Here is a 25,719-nt window from a genome sequence, read left to right on the forward strand (position 1 = left end):
TGACGATCAGGTCTGTAAAGCACTGTGGAATTAAAGGCGCAATATAAAGAGAAATATATAGATTTTTTTTCTACAGAATGTGCCCTGCATTTTCTTCCATTATTGCTGCAATTTATGGAGATGCATATAGGTCTTGTTACATGGATTGAGAACACATACACATTGTGGAATTTAAAATGTTGAAATATGTGTTATGAAATATATTATCCTACCACATTAACACATTTGTATGTGATAATTGGAGAGCAGCATGATGTAGGGGCAGAGATCCTAATCCCATTGATAACGTAACTTACCAGGCTGGGTTTTGCTGTTTCAATAAACCAGTGTTTTAGCAGCAGGAAATTATCACTACAGGACAAGGTGTCTCCTGCTTCGTACTCTATATAACCCCCGCACCCACCACTGATTAGCTGCTTTCTGTTGGGTGGGGTTATACAGGGCTCAGCATTCCAAGCACTGCTAAATAATGCAGCAGAGAAAACAGATTCTAGGACAACTGCTATACTCAGTAAACTAAGCGATACATTGCTGGACTCAGGGTCTAAGCCTCTACATCAAACGGGCATTAGATTACATAAAAAAACCTGCTGACAGATTCCCTTAAAGTGGTAAACTGCTGGATTTCTTTATACAGAGCATAAAAATGTGTTAATGTTGTAAGAAAGTATATTTCATAACAAATAATTTAAATTAACGCTGTAGAAAGTTATATGGTACTGTGTACTATTCACAACTATTATTTAGGTCAGATCTTACCATGTTATAAGCATCCTCCCGTGTGTAGGTGATCAGCTCCTCATTTTCATCAGCTTCCCATTCCATTCTCTCTTTTAGTGCTTTCAAGTGATTTAAGTCCCATTCTTTCCTAGCGATACTTAATTGCTCCTATAAAATGAAGCACGGTTTATACATAAGTGTACACTGCATCTAGTCCGCGTTTACAGGCAATAAACACAATAGACACTAAATACCTGTATTTTTCTACTTCCTGTAAAATCTCTTTCTTGTTAAGTACATTGGGAGACACAGCACCATGCCAGGTATACGCCATGGTGCCAATTTATTGCAAAAAAAAAAAAAAAAAGTGTTGCCTCCACCTGGTGGGCTATACACAATTCTCAAACACTATGCTTCTCAATTTTGTGCCAATAACCGTAGGAGAAAAACATGTTTTTTAATAAATAACCAGGAACCAATATTACCTGAATAATACCCAAAAGGAAATCAGAACAGATCTTGGAAAGGAAGTACAAAACAGTAGGACTTAATCATCCTTGGGACATGCCAACGCAGAGAGTGGACAATATAACAGCTGTGCATGGAGCCACCTAACACACATCAGCCTACAGCACCTTAAGGCTATGTGCCCACGGGCGCTCGTACCTGCGGATGTATCCTCAGGTACGAGCACATGTTTCCCGCAGCTGCCCGCCGGCATCCGCAGCTATTTTTAGCTGTGGGATTCCAGCGGTATAGCTGCGGTAAACCTGCGGACTTTCATGCGAATTACCTGCAGACGTCCCGGCCTCTATCTCCATAGCGGTGGGCCAGGATTTCCGCAGGTAATTCCGCAGGAATAATTGACATGCAGTTACGTGCGGCTGCGGGATATCCGCACCATGTTCCGCAGGTGCACTTTTCCGCAGTGTGGACACAGACACTCCCCATGTCCCATAGGATAACATGGGGAGTGTCTGTACATGCTAAAACATGCGGATGTATCTGGAAAATCCAGAAAAATCTTCAGGTTTTCTGCGGCAAAATCCGCAGAAACAAGCTCCCGTGGGCACATAGCCTTGGGCTGTGTGTGCACTGAGCGTTTTTCGGTGCGTTTTTTGGCTCAAGACTGCATGACTTTGCTTCCCCAGCAAAGTGTATGACTTTTCATTTTTGCTGTCTGCACACATCTTTATTTTTTTAGCTGCGTTTTTGAGCTAAAAAAATGGACATGTCAATTCTTTCCTGCATTTTTCACCCATGCAATGCATTGGAAAAACGTAACAAAACGCAGCCAAAAACGCACTGAAACATGGTAAAAACGCATGCGTATTTTACTGGTGAGTTTTGGCAGCCAAAAACACGCAAAAACGCAGTGTCAATAAAATGCTGTGTGCGCACACATAGCCTAACCCCCCTTCCCGCTAAATTGGCATTAACAGAGGCCAGAGTAGAAATATTGTAAAACTTAGTGAAAGAGTGAACAGATAGGTCCAAGCGTCTAGTTTCTCCCGTGAAATGATAGGCAAGATGAAAGGGATTTATCCTTAGCTTTGTAGGTTCACACGATATCAGAAATTGTCTACTTGGTAATGTCTGTCTTGGAGGTCAGCAGGCCTTTATGCAGTCTGTCAGGGATTATTTCTGTTACTGACAGATAGGAGTTTTTCTCTTTCATTTGTATCTGGTCAGAGCCATTAAAACCTAAGGATGGACAGCAAAAGGATAAAAGAAAGGGGTAAATATGTTTTTGTTTATGTGCAAGGCTGACAAGGAAGGATCACCTCCATTCAGAGGGCCCAAACGCCATATAAATGCAGGTGATTGTCACCAGAAATGCCACCTTCCAGAAAAGAAATTTTGAAGAGTGAATGCTAGAAGGCTCAAAGGGAGACTCTTGAAGTGCACATAGAATTAGGGTGAGGTGTCAAGGTTTCACTCTGCTTGTAAGGAGAGGCACAATGGCCAATCTACTTCTCAACCCACTTACAGAAGGCCAGTGTCAGCTGAATGTGAATGGAAAAGGCAAAAAACAAAAACCTGTCCTTTCAGGGAGGCATAGTTGAAACTTAGGGCAACGTCTCACTAAACAACGTACCAGCGATTCCGACCACGATACGACCTGGTCAGGATCGCTGGTGCGTCGCTACATGGTCGCTGGTAAGCTGTCAATCAGGTAGATCTCACCAGTAACCCACGTAACGATGCTGCGCTTGGTAACCAGAGTAAATATCGGGTAACTAAGCAAAGCGCTTTGCATGGTTAACCGATATTTACCCTGGTTACCAGCGTACATCGCTTACAGGCTGCCAGCGCTGGCTCCCTGTATACGTGGCTAAAGGTACACATCGCGTTACTAAGCAAAGCGCTTTGCTTAGTTACCCGATATTTACCCTGGCTATGTGTGCAGGGAGCCAGCGCTATAGGGTACGTGAGGACCTGGACTCTGTCAGTGCTTAGCAGGGGTTAAATTTCAGCCACACATGTAGTTTGTTTATAGACGGGGATAAGCCCTCATTGTTTTTACAAGACTCTTGTTGACTCATGTAATTGCCTTGGCTAATGAAGGCCAGAGACACAGATAAATCAATTATGCGAACTTCCCATTGTATTACTAAGTGAATTGCTAGATGTGATGTAACTTACCTGTCTCACCCTTGTCTCTGGATATTTGAATATGGTTTGAAATCTAGCCAATAACAGACCAGTATTTTCCACCAATCATGAAGACCCCAATGGTCTGAATGGAGAGCTCAAGGGTATAAGAAGGACGGTCCTTTGCCCAGAGAGACTCTTGCTACATGCTACCAATCTAGGACCTGCGGATCTGATTGGCAAGCTATAGCTGAACCTGGATTATAATACTACATGGACTTCAGCATTGAATGCAAGGACTCGGCTGTGATACCAAGGACTACTTAAGGAAGAAACCCAGGTTGGGACAATTTGGTCACTTGGCTACAGACTCTGCAGACCTCAGCTAGCTTCCTAAATCTGGCGTTATTCCATTCTCGGTGGGTGCCCGACGAAAGCGGGGTGCTGCTGGTTTGGAGTAAGTAGCCCTGGAAGCTCAGAGGCACGGACATTCTAAAACCCTGGTGAGCCAGCGGAAGGGGGAGAAACTGTTGCTTGTTACATTTGTGTGTTTTGCTGATTATGTGCTATGTGCCGTTAATTGTTTGGGGATCCAATAAAGTCTTAATATTGTGATTCCCTCACCCTGTGTTGTCTGAGTAGTGTTCCGCCCACGGTTAAGGAGGTCGGACGTTCAGTTGGGATGAGCCCTGGGCCATGCGGTCTTCCTAAAAGGCGGCCAGGCCAGCGGACGAGAGCACCCACTGACCCCCGTGTCTCCACGATTGGTGGTAGTGGTGAAATACTACTCAGCCTGGTTTATCCAGGGGAGCTGCAGAGGACTGTTGTTCAAGGACACTGTCCAGGGCTCAACAACCAGGGAGGCACATAAGCATACCTAGCAGGCCATAGGGGAGGCATTCAAGTTTCGGATGCTGCCATGTCCAACCCCACCAGCTCAGCCATGGGACAAGGACTGGAGAGGAGTTACAACCGCAGCAGTAAATGGATGCTACAGGATCTGTGCCAGGTGCGAAAGATTGAATACAGGAACACTGACACTCGGTCAGACTTGATCCGGAAATTGGTCCATTGGGATACCCAGAATGATACAGAGGATGATGAGGACACCGCCGATGTGGTATCAGAGGAGGTAAACCCTGTATCTCATCCAAGATCCAGTGACAGTCTGGAAACAAACCAAGCCCAAGCAGACAGTCAAGGAATTGTTGACTGCATTGGAGCCTGAAGCTTCAAGGGAAGAGAGGGCTGGTGTTCTGCAATTCGTGTTGGGATTTCCAATTTCCATACCACCAGCACCCACCTCCAGGATAGACCACCACCAAGGAACTGATCTTCGTTACAGGGACGTGCCAGTGTTTAATGATTCCAGCACTGAGATAGATGAACACTTGCAATACTTTAACCCCTTCACCTCCGGCCACTAAAACACCTTAATGACCAGGCCATTTTTTGCAATTCTGACCAGTGTCACTTTGACAGGTTATAACTCTGGAATGCTTCAACGGATCCTGGCGATTCTGAGATTGTTTTTTCGTGACATATTGTACTTCATGTCAGTGGTAAATTTAGGCCGATATTTTTTGCGTTTGTGAAAATTTAGGAAATTTTGCAAAACTTTTGAAAATTTCGCAATTTTCAAACTTTGAAAATGTATGCCTATAAATCTGAGAGATATTGACACCGACACTGTAACCGCTGGCTCGATGGTCGGGCTTGCCCACTCCATTGCTGCCCTCCGGGATGTGATGGTTCTCGAACAGCTACTGGAGAAGATGGACCCAGAAATCAGAGAATGGGTAGCTGACAGGAAGCCCGATACCCCAGAGCAAGTAGCGCGATTGGCTGACGAATTTACAGCCAACCGACCCAGCTGGAGGCCCGCTAGGCCCACCGATCCCAGGAGGTCCCTCAACCAAGAATCCCAGCGACCTCCAGACTCTCGTGCTGGACTAAGAGCCGCTTTACACGCTGCGACATCGCTAGCATTTGCTGGCGATGTCGAGCGCAATAGCACCCGCCCCCGTCGTACAGCCGATATGTGGTGATCGCTGCCGTAGCGAACATTATCGCTACGGCAGCGTCACACGCACATACCTGTTCAGCGACGTCGCTGTGACTGCCAAACAATCTTTCCCTCAAGGGGGCATCACCGCGACGTCACTAAGCGGCCGGCTAATAGAAGCGGAGGGGCGGGGATGAGCGGGACGCAGGTAAGGTGAGGTTCCTCGTTCCTGCGGTGTCACATATAGCGATGTGTGTTGCCGCAGGAACGACGAACAACATCGTACCTGCAGCTGCAACGATAATGGGGATTGGACCCCCATGTCACCGATTTTGAACGTTTTTGCAACGATTCAAAATCGCTCATAAGTGTCACACGCAACGACATCGCTAACGCGGCCGGATGTGCGTCACAAATTCCGTGACCCCAACGACATCGCTTTAGCGATGTCATAGCGTGTAAAGCGGCCCTTACTCATTACACCACAGAAGCCCCAACCAGACAAAGGTTTACCAACAGGGCCGGTGACTTGTCTAACCCACGGTGCTGGTGTACGTGTGGGCACCTTGGACACATGGCCAAAGAGTGTCTTCAAAGTCGGGGCCCCATGCCTGGAGCCCGTCTGCCAGTCCAACCAGTCAACATATGCAGAGATGAACCAATGAGACCTGAGGAATGCTACTCCCGAGAAACACCAATAGCTGAGGAAGTTGTTTACCCAGTCCACACCCTACGACAAGCCGGACACCGTACACCAGCCAACCTCCATCGCCACATCCAGATGGTCAAGATTGGTGATAAACAGGCTCAGGGACTTTGAGACATTGGATCTTCCATCACCCTGCTCAGCCCAGATATCGTTCCCACAGAACATCATTTTCCTGGCCGCCAAGTGACCATCTCCCTTGCAGGGGGCCAGCGCTCAAACATCCCTCTGGCATGAGTGCAGTTGGACTGGGGAACTGATCAAAGAGAGGTTGAAGTGGGACTCATGGACGGCCTTCCCCACCCCTGTTATTTTGGTAAATGACCTTGGACAAGGACTATCCAGCCAGTTTGTTACCGCCATCAACCGCAGCCAAGCCAAATACCATCCTGGTGCTGGTGTTTCTACCAACCCATCCAAGGGGAACCCTCCTCCTCAATCTTCAGCCTCCTCCTCAGAGCCAACGAATGTGAGTACCTCAGACCCAACTGCGGCCATTGACTGGGGGGAGATAGATCGTAAGGAATTCAGGGAAGCCCAACTGACACACCCCACCCTAGAGCTTATCCGTAGTGCGGCCGTACAACCTGGGGGAGGAAATCAGGGGGAGGTATATAGATGGGAAAAGGGCCTCATATCGAAAAAAGCCCGCATCCTGCCCAGAAAAACCCTGGACCCGTGTACATCAGCTTGTGATACCCCAGCAATACCGACCCCAACGGTCACTCAAGAAGTGCAAAAATACAGAGCCTCTTGCCCAGTGTGTCAACATATGGGGGAGCCCCATGTCGTGCCCCACTCCAACCCATGCCCTTGAAAGGAGAACCGTTCCAGAGAGTTGCCATTGATGTAGTAGGCCCCTTAGCCATCCCCAGTCGCAGTGGAAAAAGATTCATCCTCACCCTGGTAGACTTTGCCACCCGCTACCCAGAAGCCGTTGCCTTATCCTCCATAGATGCAGAGCACGTGGCTCAAGCTCTACTGGACATCTTTAGCCGGGTAGGGTTCCCACAGGAAGTATTGACTGACCAGGGGACACAGTTCCAGAGTGAACTGATTCAGACCCTGTGGGAGAAAAACCTGCAGCAGCTCCTTTTTGCTTACCGGGAGGTGCCGCAAGACTCCACTGGGTTCTCCCCCTTCGAATTGCTGTACGGCTGAAAGGTACGAGGGCCCCTAGAGCTGGTACGAGAGAGTTGGGAGGGCACCTTCCCCACAGAAGAGGTTCCCATACTGGACTATGTTCAAAAGTGTAGGGAAAGGATGAGGCACCTCATGGCGTTAGCCCACGGGAATTTAGAAGTGGCTCAGAGAAGGCAAAAACGATGTTACGACCGCACTGCCTGACCCCGAGAATTTGCCTGTGGACAGAAGGTCCTAGTACTAGTACCGGTACGGAAAAACAAGCTGCAAGCCATGTGGGCGGGTCCATTCACCATTACCAAGAAATGTGGCAATACTGACAACACCGTGGCCCTGGATCGAGCAGGTGTTTGTGAGCGTACCTACCACATCAACAGGCTAAAAGCTTATGAGGAACGAGAGGTCACCAATTTAGCAGTTTGTTGTCCAGAGTTAGATGACCAAGAGTTGGACCAGATCCCAGACCTATTAGTGGACTCAAATAGGGAAATGAGGGTAAAAGATGTATCACTGGGGGAACAGAAGCCACAGATATTAGACCTACTCAGAATATATGAAACCCTGTTCACGAGTTAGCCTGGTAGAACCCCCCTGGTCCAGCATCATGTCAATACAGGGGCAGCCACCCCACTAAGACAACCCGCCTACCGGGTGACCCCTCCTGTGTTGCCAATGATGAAGGCCGAGGTGGATGACATGTTAAATATGGGAGTCATAGTTCCCTCCCATAGCCCATGGGCTGCCAGTGTTGTGTTGGCACCAAAAAAGGACAAGAGTACTCGTTTCTGTGTAGACTATAGACGGCTCAATGAGGTCACGATTACAGATGCCTACCCCATGCCCCTAGTGGATCAACTACAAGATAGGTTAGGGGGATCTCGGTTTATATCTACCCTCGATTTGAGCAAGGGATACTGGCAGATTCCACTGACAAAAGACGCTCAAGAGAAATCGGCCTTCATAACCCCTTTTGGCCTATTTGAGTTTACCAGCATGCCTTTTGGGATGAAAAATGCCCCGATCACCTTCCAGAAGATGGTAGACCATTTACAAGAGGGATGTCAGGGGTATGCCCAGGCCTATTTGGATGACATCGCTATCTTCAGCAACACTTGGGAAGAGCATCTTCAGCACGTGTCCCAGGTGCTGCAGAGGGTAGCCAAAGCCCAGCTCACCCTTCAACCTGACAAATGCCAAATGGGGATGGCCGAAGCTATACCTGGGACATCGAGTAGGAAGTGGGTGCATTTGTCCCGAACCTGCAAAAGGTAGAAGCCATTACCCAGTGGCCACGCCCGGTCAACCAAAAACAGGTCAGCGCGTTCCTAGGAACCGCAAACTATTATCGAACGTTTATCCCCAATTACATTACCGTAGCAAAACCGCTCACTGACCTCACAACCAAAAGATATGCTCGTAACCTTATCTGGACCCCAGAATGTGAAACTGCGTTCCTCCAATTGAAAGACCGGCTGGCCCAGAGCCCAGTCCTAACTGCTCCTAACTTCCGTCGCAGATTCATCGTCCAAACAAATAAGGAATAACGTTTGGAACTCCATTCTATGTCTGAACTGGGTGCAAAAACCTAAAAAAACATCACTATATGGAGATAAAGTTTGCACACCAGTGACTATGCAAGGGGAATACATGTAATAGCAGAAACTGCTGTGTGAATACTGACATGAAAAATTCAATAGCTTCCCATACACGGTAAGTTTTTTTTAACTGCATGAGAGGACACACACAAGCTAGGGACCCCAACGTAGAGAAATACTTTGGCGTAGTGTTGGGGCTCTATTGCATTGTTCAATTCAGTAGCTAAATTTCTCTTTATTCATATATTCATGGCAGTAATGCAGGTTCCATTTTTCCCATTTCATTCTTACATATAGCTATTGAATTTTTCATGTCAGTATTCACACAGCAGTTTCTGCTATTACATGTATTCCCCTTGCATAGTAACTAGTGTGCAAACATCATCGTCCAAACAGACGCATCGGACACAGGACTAGGAGCTGTACTTAGCCAAGTGGGGGACAACGGTGAGGAACATCCGATAGCTTACCTCTCCCGAAAACTATTGGACCGAGAGAGGGTTACGCTACCATAGAAAAAGAATGCCTGGCCATAGTCTGGGCCCTGAAAAAATTGCAACCCTACCTCTAAGGCAATGAGTTCACAGTCCTCACTGACCACAATCCATTGAGTTGGCTAAATCGCACTGCTGGGGACAACGGACGCTTGCTCAGGTGGAGTCTAGCGTTACAATCTTATAATTTTTCCATCTCCCATAAACAAGGCAAGAACCATGGAAATGCGGATGGGCTTTCCCGACAGGTGGAGAAGGATGATCGGAAGCCTATCATGTCTGGCTAATATTAAGAAGGGGGAGGAATGTGACGACCTGGACTCTGTCAGTGCTTAGCAGGGGTTAAATTTCTTAAAATTCAGCCAGACATGAAGATAGTTTGTTTATAGACGGGGGATAAGCCCTCATTGTTTTTACAAGACTCTTGTTAACTCATGTAATTGCCTTGGCTAATGAAGGCCAGACACAGCGATAAATCAATTATGCGAACTTCCCATTGTATTACTAAGTGAATTGCTAGATGTGATGTAACTTACCTGTCTCACCCTTATTCTCTGGATATTTGAATATGGCTTGAAAGCTAGCCAATAAGAGCCCAGTCTTTTTCACCAATTGTGAAGACCCCAATGGTCTGAATGGAGAGCTCAGGAGTATAAGAAGGACGACTGTCCTTTGCCCAGAGAGACTCTTGCTACATGCTACCAATCTAGGACCTGCGGATCCGATTGGCAAGCCATAGCTGAACCTGGATTATAACACTACATGGACTTCAGCATTGAATGCAAGGATTCGGCTGTGATACCAAGGACTACTTAAGAAAGAAACCCAGGTTGAGACAATTTGGTCACCTGGCTACAGACTTTGCAGACCTCAGCCAGCTTCCTAAATCTGGCGTTATTCCATTCTCGGTGGGTGCCCGCCGAAAGCGGGGTGCTGCTCGATTAGAGTAAGTAGCCCTGGAAGATCTGAGGCACGGTCATTCTAAATCCCTGGTGAGCCAGCGGAAGGGGGAGAAACTGTTGCCTGTTACATTTGTGTGTTTTGCTGGTTATGTGCTATGTGTCGTTAATTGTTTGGGGATCCAATAAAGTCTTAATACTGTGATTCCCTCACCCTGTGTTTGAGTAGTGTTCTGCCCACGGTTAAGGAGGTCGGGCGTTCAGTTGGGATGAGCTCTGGGCCATGCTGTCTTTCTAAAGACGGCCGGGCCAGCGGACAAGAGCACCCACTTACCCCCGTGTCTCCACAGGGTACTTTACACGCTGCGATATCGGTACCGATATCGCTAGCAAGCGTACCCGCCCTCGTCGGTTGTGCGTCACGGGCAAATCGCTGCCCGTGGCGCACAACATCGCTAACACCCGTCACACGAACTTACCTTCCCTGCGACGTCGCTCTGGCCAGCAAACCGCCTCCTTTCTAAGGGGGCAGTTCGTGCGGCGTCACAGCGATGTCACACGGCAGCTGTCCAATAGCAGAGGAGGGGCGGAGATGAGCGGCCGGATCATGCCGTCAACCTCCTTCCTTATTGCCGGTGTACGCAGGTAAGGAGATGTTCGTAATTCCTGCGGTGTCACACACAGCGACGTGTGCTGCCGCAGGAATGACGAACATCGTACCTGCAGCAGCAACAATATTTGGGAAAGGAGAGTTGTGTCAACAAGCAACGATTTTTTACATTTTTGCGCTCGTTGATAGTCGCTTTTTGGTGTCACACGCTGCAATGTCGCTAACGGTGCGTCACTAACGACATGACCCCGACGATATATCGTTAGCGATGTCGCAGCGTATAAAGCACCCTTAAGCGGTGTGCGCTGGTAAGCAGGGTAAATATCGGGTAACCAAGCAAAGCGCTTTGCTTAGTTACCTGATATTTATCCTGGTTACCAGCGTACGCTGCTTATACAGAGTCGGTGCTTGTTGGTCTCCCGCTGTCAAACACACCGATGTGTGCTGTACAGCGGGAGACCAACGAGCAAAAAATGAACCAGAACAGTGTGTAACGATCAGCGATTTCACAGCAGGGGCCAGGTCGCTGCTTAGTGTCACACACAGCGAGATCGCTAATGAGGTCACTGGTACGTCATAAAACCTGTGACTCAGCAGCGATCTCGCTAGCGATCTCGCTATGTGAGAAGTACCCCTTAAGCTCCAACCAGACTAGACAGAGAAAAAAAAATTCTGAGAGGAAGACATAGCTAAGGTGAAATGGGTGGAATAGAGGACCTTGAGAAAGTGGTTTGGACGATGAAGATCAAGCAATGAAGATTTAAGATTAACTGAATGATTTGGGAATCTCATGCTTACTAAGGTCAGTCTTGAGCTAACAATTTACTCTACCTTGAACTACTTGAGAATAAAGAGCGGATGAAGGGGTAGAAGAAACTGCAGAAAGAACCTGGTCCAAGGAACTATCAACACATCCACTGCAAAGGCATGTGGCTGCATAGCTGGGCATGCTGTGGTTAAGTTGGGACACAGAGGTTCACAACAAGAGTGCCACAGTGAAGACAGAGTTGGCAGCAGACCTTAGGAAGAAGAGCTCACGCTTCTAGATCCAGAGTTTCTCAGATAAAGTCTGTGACCCACTTGTAAACCACAGGAATGTGGACTACGTTTGTTCATTTTCCTGCATTATGAGAAAAGAGATTGAGCTGCACATGTTTGGAACGAGACAAAGCATGGCTCACTATGTACATACACACATACAGCTCTGCAGTGAGATCAGGAAAGCAGACTATCAGCCATTACATGTCTCACACTGGTAACGCCCTTTGTCATTCAATATAAAGGTCTGAAAGAAGTTTCTCATGCAGAACAGTGTCCGGCCCATAGTTGTTAGCAGTTAATTTACATATTTAGAAAAACGTGGATTTCTCTACAATAAGCATCGGATTGCAGATATTAAAGCATCATTCTATTAAAATTTTTATGACCTGCATGTCCATATAGATGGCTTAGGATGGTAGATCCTAATGACATATTCCCTTTAATGAATAATTTGGGTTTTACAATGTGTCTGTAAAAGTTTGTCTGTCCATGTTAATTTTATTTGAAATATAAAGTTGGCAAACCAAGTCATGTCCGCTTCCTAAAAACACTAGGCTTACTGAGTAAAAAGTATAAACCTAGTTTTTTGTTTGGTTTTGTTTTTTTTTATACGACTCCCAAACTTAACGAGACACAGTTAATTGCCCTAAACGTGCATACTGATGTGTAAACATATACATTGTGACAAAATACAAAGTAAGATCTTTCTTGGTGTTTTCCCAAAATAATAGCCCGAAAATAAGCCCTAGCATGATTTTACAGGATTTTTAGAGTATGTTTGTAATACAATCCCTACATATATTCCCAACAAAAGCAATTACCGTATATACTCGAGTATAAGACCTATAAAAGAGCACTGAAACTCATATTCAAACAATAATTTTTATTATTGACAATTATAAAATATTACAAGGGATATCATTGGGGAAGAAGGAAAAATTGGGAAGAGAAGAAGGAGCAGCGTATCAAATTCTGTTATGTTCACCCAGTGATTGTATACAGAATATATATAATAATACAGTACATGGATTGGAAAATAAAATTCATGACATGGGCAACAATACTGTGTACTAAATCAGTTATCAGTATGCATTAATTGCCTACAACATATCAAGAAATGATTAGTACACAGATTTAAATAGTCCCTCATACGATTTGAAACGAGGTGCCGATGTAGCTACAATACCACTATCCTCACTACCAGGAGTACGGTAAGCAAGGTATAAATATAAAGTGCCTAGTGCTCTCTATTAGACCTCAAATGTCTGTAGGACAAAAACAGTTCATCACTGGATCATTCTATTTCCAAAGGTTGGGCTACAGTTAATGGCAACTAACTCATAGGGATAACACAAATTCCAAATACCATGTGACTGTGTAAGGGAATTCCCCTCTACATAAGTTCACCACATAAGTTTGACAAGCAAAGCACTCATGTATCCTGTATTATAGACCGCGCTGGTGCCTGTAGATGGCAGACAACACTAGTATAAAAAGTATAAATAATAATAATAATATATGCAATGCCCCACCAGGGGCTAAGGCATGCGGTAATATATCCTTAAAGTATGGAACATTCAGTAGTAGGCTGCTCATCCCTAACCATCAGTACGGATCATAAAGTACCATATGCAATGCTCTGGCTGTCAAAGATTGGACAGACTGTTCAATAGTCCATATCAACCCATAATGGGTAACATAGATGTGTATAACTACCTGGACACATTTCTATATAGTGAACTCAGTAGATAGAAATACTCAATAGTGTAACATATAACTTGCTAAAGGAATTACTTACTTATCAATCACTGGGGACCACTGGAAGGCTTCCCGACGCGCGTTTCGCCGTTCTTTGTCAGGGGAAACAATCCCCTGACAAAGAACGGCGAAACGCGCGTCGGGAAGCCTTCCAGTGGTCCCCAGTGATTGATAAGTAAGTAATTCCTTTAGCAAGTTATATGTTACACTATTGAGTATTTCTATCTACTGAGTTCACTATATAGAAATGTGTCCAGGTAGTTATACACATCTATGTTACCCATTATGGGTTGATATGGACTATTGAACAGTCTGTCCAATCTTTGACAGCCAGAGCATTGCATATGGTACTTTATGATCCGTACTGATGGTTAGGGATGAGCAGCCTACTACTGAATGTTCCATACTTTAAGGATATATTACCGCATGCCTTAGCCCCTGGTGGGGCATTGCATATATTATTATTATTATTTATACTTTTTATACTAGTGTTGTCTGCCATCTACAGGCACCAGCGCGGTCTATAATACAGGATACATGAGTGCTTTGCTTGTCAAACTTATGTGGTGAACTTATGTAGAGGGGAATTCCCTTACACAGTCACATGGTATTTGGAATTTGTGTTATCCCTATGAGTTAGTTGCCATTAACTGTAGCCCAACCTTTGGAAATAGAATGATCCAGTGATGAACTGTTTTTGTCCTACAGACATTTGAGGTCTAATAGAGAGCACTAGGCACTTTATATTTATACCTTGCTTACCGTACTCCTGGTAGTGAGGATAGTGGTATTGTAGCTACATCGGCACCTCGTTTCAAATCGTATGAGGGACTATTTAAATCTGTGTACTAATCATTTCTTGATATGTTGTAGGCAATTAATGCATACTGATAACTGATTTAGTACACAGTATTGTTGCCCATGTCATGAATTTTATTTTCCAATCCATGTACTGTATTATTATATATATTCTGTATACAATCACTGGGTGAACATAACAGAATTTGATACGCTGCTCCTTCTTCTCTTCCCAATTTTTCCTTCTTCCCCAATGATATCCCTTGTAATATTTTATAATTGTCAATAATAAAAATTATTGTTTGAATATGAGTTTCAGTGCTCTTTTATAGGTCTTATATATGGTAAAGCATACTGGAACTGTGAATATGGTTTTTTGTTTTCTGAGATATACTCGAGTATAAGCCGAATTTATGCTGAAAATGCCGCCCCTTGGCTTATACTCGAGTAAGGGTCCCACAAAAAATTATTCTCACCTGTCCTGGGGTGTCCTCTTACCTGCTTCTTGCAGACCGCAGGCACAGAGACCCCTCGGGGATAACAGCGATTGCCGCTACAGCGGCCGTGATCAGCGCTTTACTTCACTTGAATGATTTGCGATAGTGCAAAGCATTCAACTGAAGTTAAGCGCATACGGCAGCTGCACCAGCCATGATCACCGAAGGGTCTGTGTGCCTGTGGTCCACAAGAAGCAGGTAAGAGGACACTGCAGGAATGGAAGACCGGTGAGAATAATGGTGAGTGTGTGTGTGTGTTAGGGAACTGGAATGAGGACATTACTCCAGTAGACAATATGGGCACATTACTCCAGTAGACAATATGGGCACATTACCCCATCAGACAATATGGGCACATTACCCCATCAGACAATATGGGCACATTACTACAGGAGACAATATGGGCACATTACTACAGGAGACAATATGGACACATTACTACAGGGGACAATATGGGCACATTACAATAGGAGACAATATGGGAACATTATTACAGGAGACAATATGGGCACATTACTACCAGTAGCTGCATTTCCCACCCTAGGCTTATACTTTATAAGTCTTCCCAGTTTTTTGTGGTAAAATTTGGTGCCTCAGCTTATACTCGGATCATATACGGTATATAAATGTAAGATTTACCTCAAGGCTCCCAGGTTGGTCACCGACACTGTGAGCATGGAATAGTTCTAGGTAGTGCAGAGCATATTTCTCAATGGGAGTGAGCTACAAAGAAAGCAAATATATAAGTAAGGGTAAGAAAATGCTTTCCAGCATAAAACCAATGTTAATTGTAAAAAAAAAAAAAAGAACACTCAACATAGATCATCATAAAAAAGGAATGTTCATGATGTCGAAGTAAAAAATAGGATTACATATATGAGTGTTAAAGGGGGTGTTCCTATCTTAGATATTTATAGCATATCTATAGATGTCTTTTAGGTGAGACATGCCCCCATCTCCAATATAGGGGGTCAGAGATCAGAAAATTAACGAAGAGGTGGCCACAGATGTGCTTGACTCTCTTCTATCACACTCATGCAGAGTATGCATGCTCGCCTATTTCTATAACTTGCAATGAAGTTAATGGAGAAAGATGAATACATGTGTAGCCAAATTTTCAACTTTCATCAGAGACAAAAAAATTGTAAAATGTGGCAAAGATACACTTACTTGTTGCATAAGGTCAGACAACTCTTTCATTTGGGATGGTTCAAGGCACTCCATATATTCAGAGTCAATGGTAGGGAAGACTCCAGCATTAGGCTTTGCATCATCTTCCTTAGAACACATAGTAAGCTCTTCTTCCTGACCAAACTCAATTTTTACCAAGGCCTGTAAAACAGAAAATGTATGGAGTAAAAACACAGCAATGCACAATATACCCCAACCCTCCTCTATCACACCTCTATTAGAAGACCACTCAGATCCAGTGCAGATCTTTCTCTAGCAATTTTCCTTATACCATATTTTTTTTATTAACTCTTTCTTCTAAAATACAATGTCTTACAATTTCAGTTAGTTATTGAAAACACATTTGTTACACTATTTCTTATTGCCCATATTGCCAGATTGAAGTGTCACAGGACTGCCATATCCAGGAAGAAACTGAATGTAGAGGTGGCCACATGGCTCACTCCATTTCTTTTATAGCGAGAAAAATAACAGATTACATACTGAACAGCAGGAACAAAAAGGAAGAATGAAAGACTGACTACTGTACTTAATGTATTGTTATACTTTACATTACTAGAACTGCATGTTTATCTAATATAAAAAGCAGTGTGTGTCTGTGTGTGCGCATGTGCGTCCGCTAAAGGAATCTACAGCGTCACATTTACTATCACGAAATTTTGCACAGACACCCCATGTGACTCAAGGAATGTCATAGACTATGTTTTGATGGGAAAATTTAACCCCGCGCTTTACAGTTACTCTCCAAAAAACACTGCCTCCATTAAAGTCAAATGAGCTGGGAACTACAGGTCATTAACCTCTTCACGACATATGACAAACTGGATACGTCATGGATCGTGTGAGGTTAATGCCGTGGACAGTCCGAGGCGATCTGCGGACATGTCAGCTGATTTCAACAGCTGACATGTGCCTGCTAGGCACGCTTGGAATCACGTTCCACCCACGACTATTAATCCCTTACATCTCGCTGTCAAATTCAATAACTTACCCACCCCCATCGGAAATCAAGTGATGTGATCATGTGACGTCCGGTGGTTGCCATGGTAGCCATGTGATGACTCCTGTAGCTATCATGAGTCACTTTCTCTCACTGCCAGCAGAGGGCAGTGTGTGAGAGTAAGGCCCTGTGCACACTACAAAAAGGATTTTTCTCAAGAAATTTCTTGAGTCTGAAAGATAAGCGCACTTGTGTTAAAAAAACGCACCAAAAACGCATGCGTTTTACCACTTTTTTTATGCGTTTTTTCCGCAAGTTGGTTCCTGTGGTTTTTTTACCATTATCTATGGCAAAAAAAGCAGGTACCTGCAGAAAAGAAGTGACATGCTCTTTCTTTTTCTCAAAAAATAGCTGTGTGCGCACAGCTATTTTTTTTCCCATAGGTTTTGCTGGGGAATGTCTGCAGAAAGGTTACAACCAGAAATTTCTGCAGCAAAAACGCAAAAAAAAAAAGCGAGTAAAAACGCAGTGTGCGCACAGGGGCCTAAAGTAGCTTTTCTCCAGATCTCAGCTATGATCTGGAGAAATAGAAGAGCGATCAGACTGCTAAAATTAAAGGGTTAAAATTTTTTAAAATATACACATTTGGTATTGCCACGTTCAGAAATGCCCGATCAAAATATAAAATCAATTCATCTGATCGGTAAACGGCGTAGAAGCAAAAAAATTCCAAACGCCAAAATTACTTTTTTTGGTTGCCGCAACACTGCGCAAAATGCAATAACAGGCGATCAAAACGTAGTATCTGCGCAAAGAAGGGAATTTTGTTTACTTACCGTAAATTCCTTTTCTTCTAGCTCCTATTGGGAGACCCAGACAATTGGGTGTATAGCTTCTGCCTCCGGAGGCCACACAAAGTATTACACTTTAAAAAGTGTAACCCCTCCCCTCTGCCTATACACCCTCCCGTGCATCACGGGCTCCTCAGTTTTGGTGCAAAAGCAGGAAGGAGGAAACTTATAAATTGGTCTAAGGTAAATTCCATCCGAAGGATGTTCGGAGAACTGAAAACCATGAACCAAAAGAACAATTCAACATGCAACAACATGTGTACACAAAAGAACAACAGCCCGAAGGGAACAGGGGCGGGTGCTGGGTCTCCCAATAGGAGCTAGAAGAAAAGGAATTTACGGTAAGTAAACAAAATTCCCTTCTTCTTTGTCGCTCCATTGGGAGACCCAGACAATTGGGACGTCCAAAAGCAGTCCCTGGGTGGGTAAAAGAATACCTCGATAAAAAGAGCCGAAAACGACCCCCTCTTACAGGTGGGCAACCGCCGCCTGAAGGACTCGCCTACCTAGACTGGCGTCTGCCGAAGCATAGGTATGCACCTGATAGTGTTTCGTGAAAGTGTGCAGACTAGACCAGGTAGCTGCCTGACACACCTGCTGAGCCGTAGCCCGGTGCCGCAGTGCCCAGGACGCACCCACGGCTCTGGTAGAATGGGCTTTCAATCCTGAAGGAAGAGGAAGCCCAGAAGAACGGTAGGATTCAAGAATTGGTTCCTTGATCCATCGAGCCAAGGTTGACTTGGAAGCCTGCAAACCCTTACGCTGGCCAGCGACAAGGACAAAGAGGGCATCTGAACGGCGCAGGGGCGCCGTGCGAGACACGTAGAGTCGGAGTGCTCTCACTAAATCTAATGAGTGCAAATCCTTTTCACATTGGTGAACTGGATGAGGGCAAAATGAAGGTAAGGAGATATCCTGATTGAGATGAAAAGGGGATACCACTTTAGGGAGAAATTCCGGGACCGGACGTAGAACCACCTTATCCTGGTGAAAAACCAGGAAGGGGGCTTTGCATGACAGCGCTGCCAGTTCCGACACTCTACGGAGCGATGTAACTGCCACTAGAAATGCCACCTTTTGCGAAAGACGTGATAAAGAGACCTCCCGCAGCGGCTCGAAAGGTGGTTTCTGAAGAGCCGTTAGCACCCTATTGAGGTCCCAGGGTTCCAGCGGACGCTTGTAAGGTGGGACTATGTGGCAAACTCCCTGCAGGAACGTGCGGACCTGCGGAAGCCTGGCTAGACGCTTTTGAAAAAATACGGAAAGCGCCGATACTTGTCCCTTGAGAGAGCCGAGAGACAAACCCTTGTCCATTCCGGATTGAAGGAATGAAAGAAAAGTGGGTAAGGCAAAGGGCCAGGGAGTAAAACCCTTATCAGAGCACCAGGATAAGAAGATCCTCCAAGACCTGTGATAGATCTTGGCGGACGTTGGTTTCCTGGCCTGTCTCATAGTGGCAATGACATCTTGAGATAACCCTGAGGACGCTAGGAGCCAGGACTCAATGGCCACACAGTCAGGTTGAGGGCCGCAGAATTCAGATGGAAAAACGGCCCTTGAGATAGCAAGTCTGGGCAGTCTGGGAGCGCCCACGGTTGACCCACCGTGAGATGCCACAGATCCGGGTACCACGACCGCCCCGGCCAATCTGGAGCGACGAGAATGGCGCGACGACAGTCGGACCCGATTTTGCGCAGCACTCTGGGCAGCATCGCCAGAGGAGGAAATACATAGGGCAGTCGAAACTGCGACCAATCCTGAACTAATGCGTCCGCCGCCAGAGCTCTGTGATCTTGAGACCGGGCCATGAATGCCGGGACTTTGTGCCGTGATGCCATGAGATCGACGTCCGACGTTCCCCAGCGGCGACAGATCTCTCGAAACACGTCTGGGTGAAGAGACCATTCCCCCACGTCCATGCCCTGTCGGCTGAGAAAATCTGCTTCCCAGTTTTCTACGCCCGGGATGTGAACTGCGGAGATGGTGGAGGCTGTGGCTTCCACCCACTGCAGAATTCGCCGGACTTCCTGGAAGGCTTGACGACTGCGAGTGCCGCCTTGGTGGTTGATGTAAGCGACGGCCGTGGCGTTGTCCGACTGGATTCGGATCTGCCTGCCCTCCAGCCACCGATGAAAGGCCAATAGGGCTAGATACACTGCCCTTATCTCCAGAATATTGATCTGAAGGGATGACTCTATCGGAGTCCAGGTTCCCTGAGCCCTGTGGTGGAGAAAAACCGCCCCCCACCCTGACAGGCTCGCGTCCGTCGTGACCACAGCCCAGGTGGGGGGTAGGAAGGATTTCCCCTGCGACAGAGAGTTGGGAAGGAGCCACCACTGAAGTGACGTCTTGGTTGCAAGGGACAGAGAGACGTTCCTGTCGAGTGAAGTCGACCTCCTGTCCCATTTTCGGAGAATGTCCCACTGGAGTGGCCGCAGATGGAATTGCGTGAAGGGCACTGCCTCCATCGCTGCCACCATCTTCCCCAGGAAGTGCATGAGGCGCCTCAAGGGGTGTGACTGACCCCGAAGAAGAGATTGCACCCCTGCCTGCAGAGAAAGCTGTTTGTCCCGCGGTAGCATGACTACCGCTGACTGAGTATGAAACTCCATCCCAAGGTACGTCAGTGATTGGGTCGGTGTCAACTTGGATTTTGGGAAGTTGATTATCCACCCGAACTGCTGGAGAGTCGCCAGAGCGACGGAAAGGCTGTTTTGACACGCCAACTGAGAGGGTGCCCTGACTAGGAGATCGTCTAAGTAGGGAATCACCGAGTGGCCCTGAGAGTGTAGGACCGCCACAACGGATGCCATGACCTTAGTGAAGACCCGTGGGGCTGTCGCCAGGCCGAAAGGCAGTGCCACGAACTGAAGGTGTTCATCCCCGATGGCGAAACGCAGGAAGCGTTGATGCTCGGGTGCGATCGGCACATGGAGATAAGCATCCTTGATGTCGATTGATGCTAGGAAGTCTCCTTGTGACATCGAAGCGATGGCCGAGCGGAGAGATTCCATCCGAAACCTTCTGGTGCTCACATGCCTGTTGAGCAGTTTGGAGGTCCAGAACGGGACGGAATGATCCGTCCTTCTTTGGCACCACGAACAAGCTGGAGTAGAAACCGTGACCATGTTCCTGAGGGGGAACGGGAATCACCACTCCCTCTGACTTCAGGACGCCCACAGCCTGAAAAAGTGCGCCGGCCCGAGATGGGGGCGGAGATGTTCTGAAGAAACGAGTCGGAGGACGAGAGCTGAACTCTATCCTGTAACCGTGAGACAGAATGTCTCTCACTCATCGGTCTTGGACATGTGGCCACCAGGCGTCGCAAAAGCGGGAGAGCCTGCCACCGACCGAGGATGCGGTATGGGGAGGCCGAAAGTCATGAGGAGGCCGCCTTGGAGGCAGTGCATCCGGCGGTTTTTTGGGGACGTGACTTAGACCGCCACGCATAAAAGAGTTCCTCTGGCCCTTCTCTGGCCTGTTGGACGAGGAGGATTGGGACTTGGCTGAGGGCCGAAAGGACCGAAACCTCGATTGTATTTTCCGTTGCTGAGGTCTCTGCGGCTTGGACTGGGGTAAGGACGAGTCCTTTCCCTTGGATTCCTTAATAATTTCATCCAATCGCTCGCCAAACAATCGGTCGCCAGAAAACGGCAAACCGGTTAAGAACTTCTTGGAAGCAGAGTCTGCCTTCCATTCGCGTAGCCACATGGCCCTGCGGACTGCCACCGAATTAGCGGATGCTACCGCTGTACGGCTAGCAGAGTCCAGGACGGCGTTCATGGCGTAGGACGAAAAAGCCAACGCCTGAGAAGTCAAAGACGCAGCTTGCGGAGCAGAGGTACGTGTGACCACATTAATCTCAGACAGACAAGCTGAGATAGCTTGGAGTGCCCACACGGCTGCAAAGGCCGGGGCAAAAGACGCGCCTGTTGCTTCATAGATGGATTTCACCAGGAGCTCTATCTGCCTGTCAGTGGCATCCTTGAGCGATGAGCCATCTGCAACTGATACTACAGATCTAGCCGCCAGTCTAGAGACTGGAGGATCCACCTTGGGACATTGAGCCCAACCCTTAACTACGTCAGAGGGGAAGGGGTAACGTGTGTCATTAAGGCGCTTAGTAAAGCGCTTGTCCGGAAATGCTCTGTGCTTCTGGACAGCATCTCTGAAGTTAGAGTGATTGAAAAATGCACTCCGTGTACGTTTGGGAAACCTAAACTGGTGTTTCTCCTGCTGCGAAGCCGACTCCTCTATAGGTGGAGTTGGGGGAGAAAGATCTAGCACCTGGTTGATGGACGCTATAAGGTCATTTACTATGGCGTCCCCTTCAGGTGTATCAAGATTGAGAGCAACGTCAGGGTCAGAGCCCTGAGCTGCGACGTCCGCCTCATCCTCCAGAGAGTCCTCAAGCTGAGACCCCGAGCAGCGTGAGGAAGTCGGGGAAAATTCCCAGCGAGCCCGCTTAGCCGGTCTGGGACTGTGGTCCGTGCCGGAGTCCTCCACGTGAGACCTAGGGGCCACCCCGGGAGCACGTTGCGGCGCAGACCGAGAGGGGCCTGGAGGTGATGATCCAACAGTGCCCGGGGCCTGTGTAAGGACCGATCTGGACTGCAAGGCTTCTAGTAGCTTAGCAGACCATTTGTCCATAGACTGAGCCATGGATTGTGAAAGCGACTCAGAGAGTTTCTCAGCAAAAACTGCAAACTCTGTCCCTGCCACCTGGACAGGGGAAGCAGGCGGGTCTGCCTGAGCCGAGGGTCCCACTAGTGCCCGAGGCTCCGGCTGAGCAAGTGCAACAGAGGCCGAGCATTGCTCACAGTGAGGGTAGGTGGAACCTGCAGGTAACATAGCCGCACAAGAGGTACAGGTTGCAAAATAACCCTTTGCCTTAGCGCCCTTGCTCCTTGTGGACGACATGCTGTTGTCTCCTAGGAGAGTGATCACTGAGGGTATATAGCCAAAAGCAAAACAACTCGGCCGAACAGAGAAAAATATATACAAATATATATATATATATACACTTCGGCACCCTAGGGGGACCAGCACCGGGAGACCGGTGTGGCTTACCGACCGCCCAAAGCGGTGTGTGTCCACCAGATTCCCTGCCTTGGGTCTCCCAGAGCTGCAGGGCTCGTTCCTGAAATCCTCCACCGGCAGAATGTGTTGTAAAAATAAGAAAGCCGCGGAGACACCATCACGTGTTTCTCAACGCTGGCAGGAAACTAGCCAGGTCTTTCACCGGGAAGGAACAACCACGGGAAGGGCAGTCTCCAGTCAAGGAGACCACCTATACCAAACATGGTATCCATCCACAGACAGCCGTTTCGGGGTATTTGCCCCTCATCAGTGTGGAGTAGGAATCTGGCTAGTGGGGGCAATGCCTAGTATAAGACTACTTAAGCAAGATTTTCTCACTGCACTAGTGCGAGTCATACTTCAGTGTGACTATGCCCGTATAGTAAAAATAAATAAATAAATTGGTGTATGTTCCCCCATATTATGATACTAACACAGATAAAGCTCACGGCCACAGGCTTCAGGCCCAGCCCTGCGCTTATTTTGGCTGTGTTTCAAAATAAGAGGAACTGCATGTGGCTTTTTTTTAAATAATTAAAACAGCTTGTGGTTCCCCCAGTTTTGATACCCAGCCAAGATAAAGCCGACAGCTGGGGGCTGGTATTCTCAGACTGGGAAGGGCCATGGTTATTGGCCGCCCCCTAGCCTAAAAATAGCAACCTTCATCTGCCCAGGATTGTCGCATCCATTAGATGTGACAAGCCTGGTGCTTTGCCCAGCTCTTCCTGTTGCCCTAGTGAGGTGGAAATTGGGTTATTAAGGGGTTAATAACAGCTTACAGCTGCTACTAAGCCCTAGAATAGTGATGGCAGGCATCTGAAAGTAAATTAACACAGACACCAAAAAATCCTTTATTTGGAATAAAATATAAAAAACACCCTCTTTCACCACTTTATTAACCCCCTAAACACCCCTGTGGGTTTGACATAATCCACTCGAGGTCCCATGGTGATTCCAGCTCTGCTACATCTCAGTCACAAGACAAAACAATCACTGATCTCGGGGAGACCAGCCAGAGAAAACACTGCTGGCAGCCAGCACACACTGCTGGCAGTCCTTCCTGGTGAAAGACCTGGCTAGTTTCCTGCCAGCGTTGAGAAACACGTGATGGTGTCTCCGCGGCTTTCTTATTTGCATACTTCCCAGGGGGCAATGCTCTAGAATCACTGCGTTGAGAAACACGTGATGGTGTCTCCGCAGTGGATATGTTGATCTCCCTAAGGTCAACAATGCTTGCTTAAGTAGTCTTATACTAGGCATTGCCCCCACTAGCCAGATTCCTACTCCACACTGATGAGGGGCAAATACCCCGAAACGGCTGTCTGTGGATGGATACCATGTTTGGTATAGGTGGTCTCCTTGACTGGAGACTGCCCTTCCCATGGTTGTTCCTTCCCGGTGAAAGACCTGGCTAGTTTCCTGCCAGCATTGAGAAACACGTGATGGTGTCTCCGCGGCTTTCTTATTTGCATACTTCCCAGGGGGCAATGCTCTAGAATCACTGCGTTGAGAAACACGTGATGGTGTCTCCGCAGTGGATATGTTGATCTCCCTAAGGTCAACAATGCTTGCTTAAGTAGTCTTATACTAGGCATTGCCCCCACTAGCCAGATTCCTACTCCACACTGATGAGGGGCAAATACCCCGAAACGGCTGTCTGTGGATGGATACCATGTTTGGTATAGGTGGTCTCCTTGACTGGAGACTGCCCTTCCTGTGGTTGTTCCTTCCCGGTGAAAGACCTGGCTAGTTTCCTGCCAGCGTTGAGAAACACGTGATGGTGTCTCCGCGGCTTTCTTATTTGCATACTTCCCAGGGGGCAATGCTCTAGAATCACTGCGTTGAGAAACACGTGATGGTGTCTCCGCAGTGGATATGTTGATCTCCCTAAGGTCAACAATGCTTGCTTGTGTTGTAAAAATGGCTGCCGGAGCTCTCAGGGGAGGAGGGAGCCGTGGGCGGCGACTAGTAAAGTGCGGGAATCTGGTGCCCCACAGTGATCAGTGAGGGGGGGGGGGAGGAAACCTAAAGTATGCTCCAGCCCTCACTGCCGACGTCAGGTCGACCGTCCCGCCCTTACCCCTGACTGGCAGGCCCGGGGGCGGGAGTTATGGTACTAGGCCGCATGAAGCCGGGGACTAAATTTAATACCGCGGCCGACAAACAGGCGCGGTCGGCGCGGAAGTCCCGGTCGTCACCAAACCAGCAGCAGCTGCAGCGTCTGTGAGACAAGCGCTCCATGCACCGTCCTCATGGGGACACAGAGTACCTTTAGATGCAGAACCCTGTCCCTGATGACACAAAGTCTCCTGTCCGGCAGATTCCCACAGGGGCTGCGGAGGGAACCTGGTCCCAGTGAATGGATGACCGGTTAGGATCACAATTCTCTCAGAGCCTCTAAGGGATGGTGAAGGAAAACGGCATGTGGCTCCAGCCTCTGTACCCGCAATGGGTACCTCAACCTTAACAGCACCGCCGACTTAGTGGGGTGAGAAGGGAGCATGCCGGGAGCCCTGTGGGGGCCCTCTTTTCTTCCAACCGATAAAATCAGCAGCTGCTGCTGACTAAAATGGGAGCATGAGTGGATGTGTGCCTCCTTCCACACAAAGCATAAAACTGAGGAGCCTGTGATGCACGGGAGGGTGTATAGGCAGAGGGGAGGGGTTACACTTTTTAAAGTGTAATACTTTGTGTGGCCTCCGGAGGCAGAAGCTATACACCCAATTGTCTTGGTCTCCCAATGGAGCGACAAAGAAAATAGTACCTTTAAAAACATCAGCTTGAGACGCAAAAAAAA

At 47.3% G+C, this 25,719-nt stretch overlaps 1 protein-coding gene across 4 annotated transcripts in view; it reads right to left on the reverse strand.

The window, feature by feature from the left end:
* LOC142250032 (E1A-binding protein p400-like) overlaps positions 1 to 25,719 on the reverse strand; it is a 407,327-nt gene that overhangs the window by 129,796 nt on the left and 251,812 nt on the right. For all 4 annotated transcript variants that reach the window (XM_075322102.1, XM_075322107.1, XM_075322113.1 and 1 more), the window contains exons 31-33: positions 16,032 to 16,193; positions 15,501 to 15,584; positions 760 to 888 (exon numbers count right to left, since the gene is read on the reverse strand). In XM_075322102.1, the coding sequence (XP_075178217.1) occupies positions 760 to 888; positions 15,501 to 15,584; positions 16,032 to 16,193 (375 nt within the window). The remainder of the gene's footprint in view (positions 1 to 759; positions 889 to 15,500; positions 15,585 to 16,031; positions 16,194 to 25,719) is intronic.

Source organism: Anomaloglossus baeobatrachus, chromosome 1 (genome assembly GCF_048569485.1).
Source record: "Anomaloglossus baeobatrachus isolate aAnoBae1 chromosome 1, aAnoBae1.hap1, whole genome shotgun sequence".
In the NCBI taxonomy this organism is placed as follows: Eukaryota; Metazoa; Chordata; class Amphibia; order Anura; family Aromobatidae; genus Anomaloglossus; species Anomaloglossus baeobatrachus.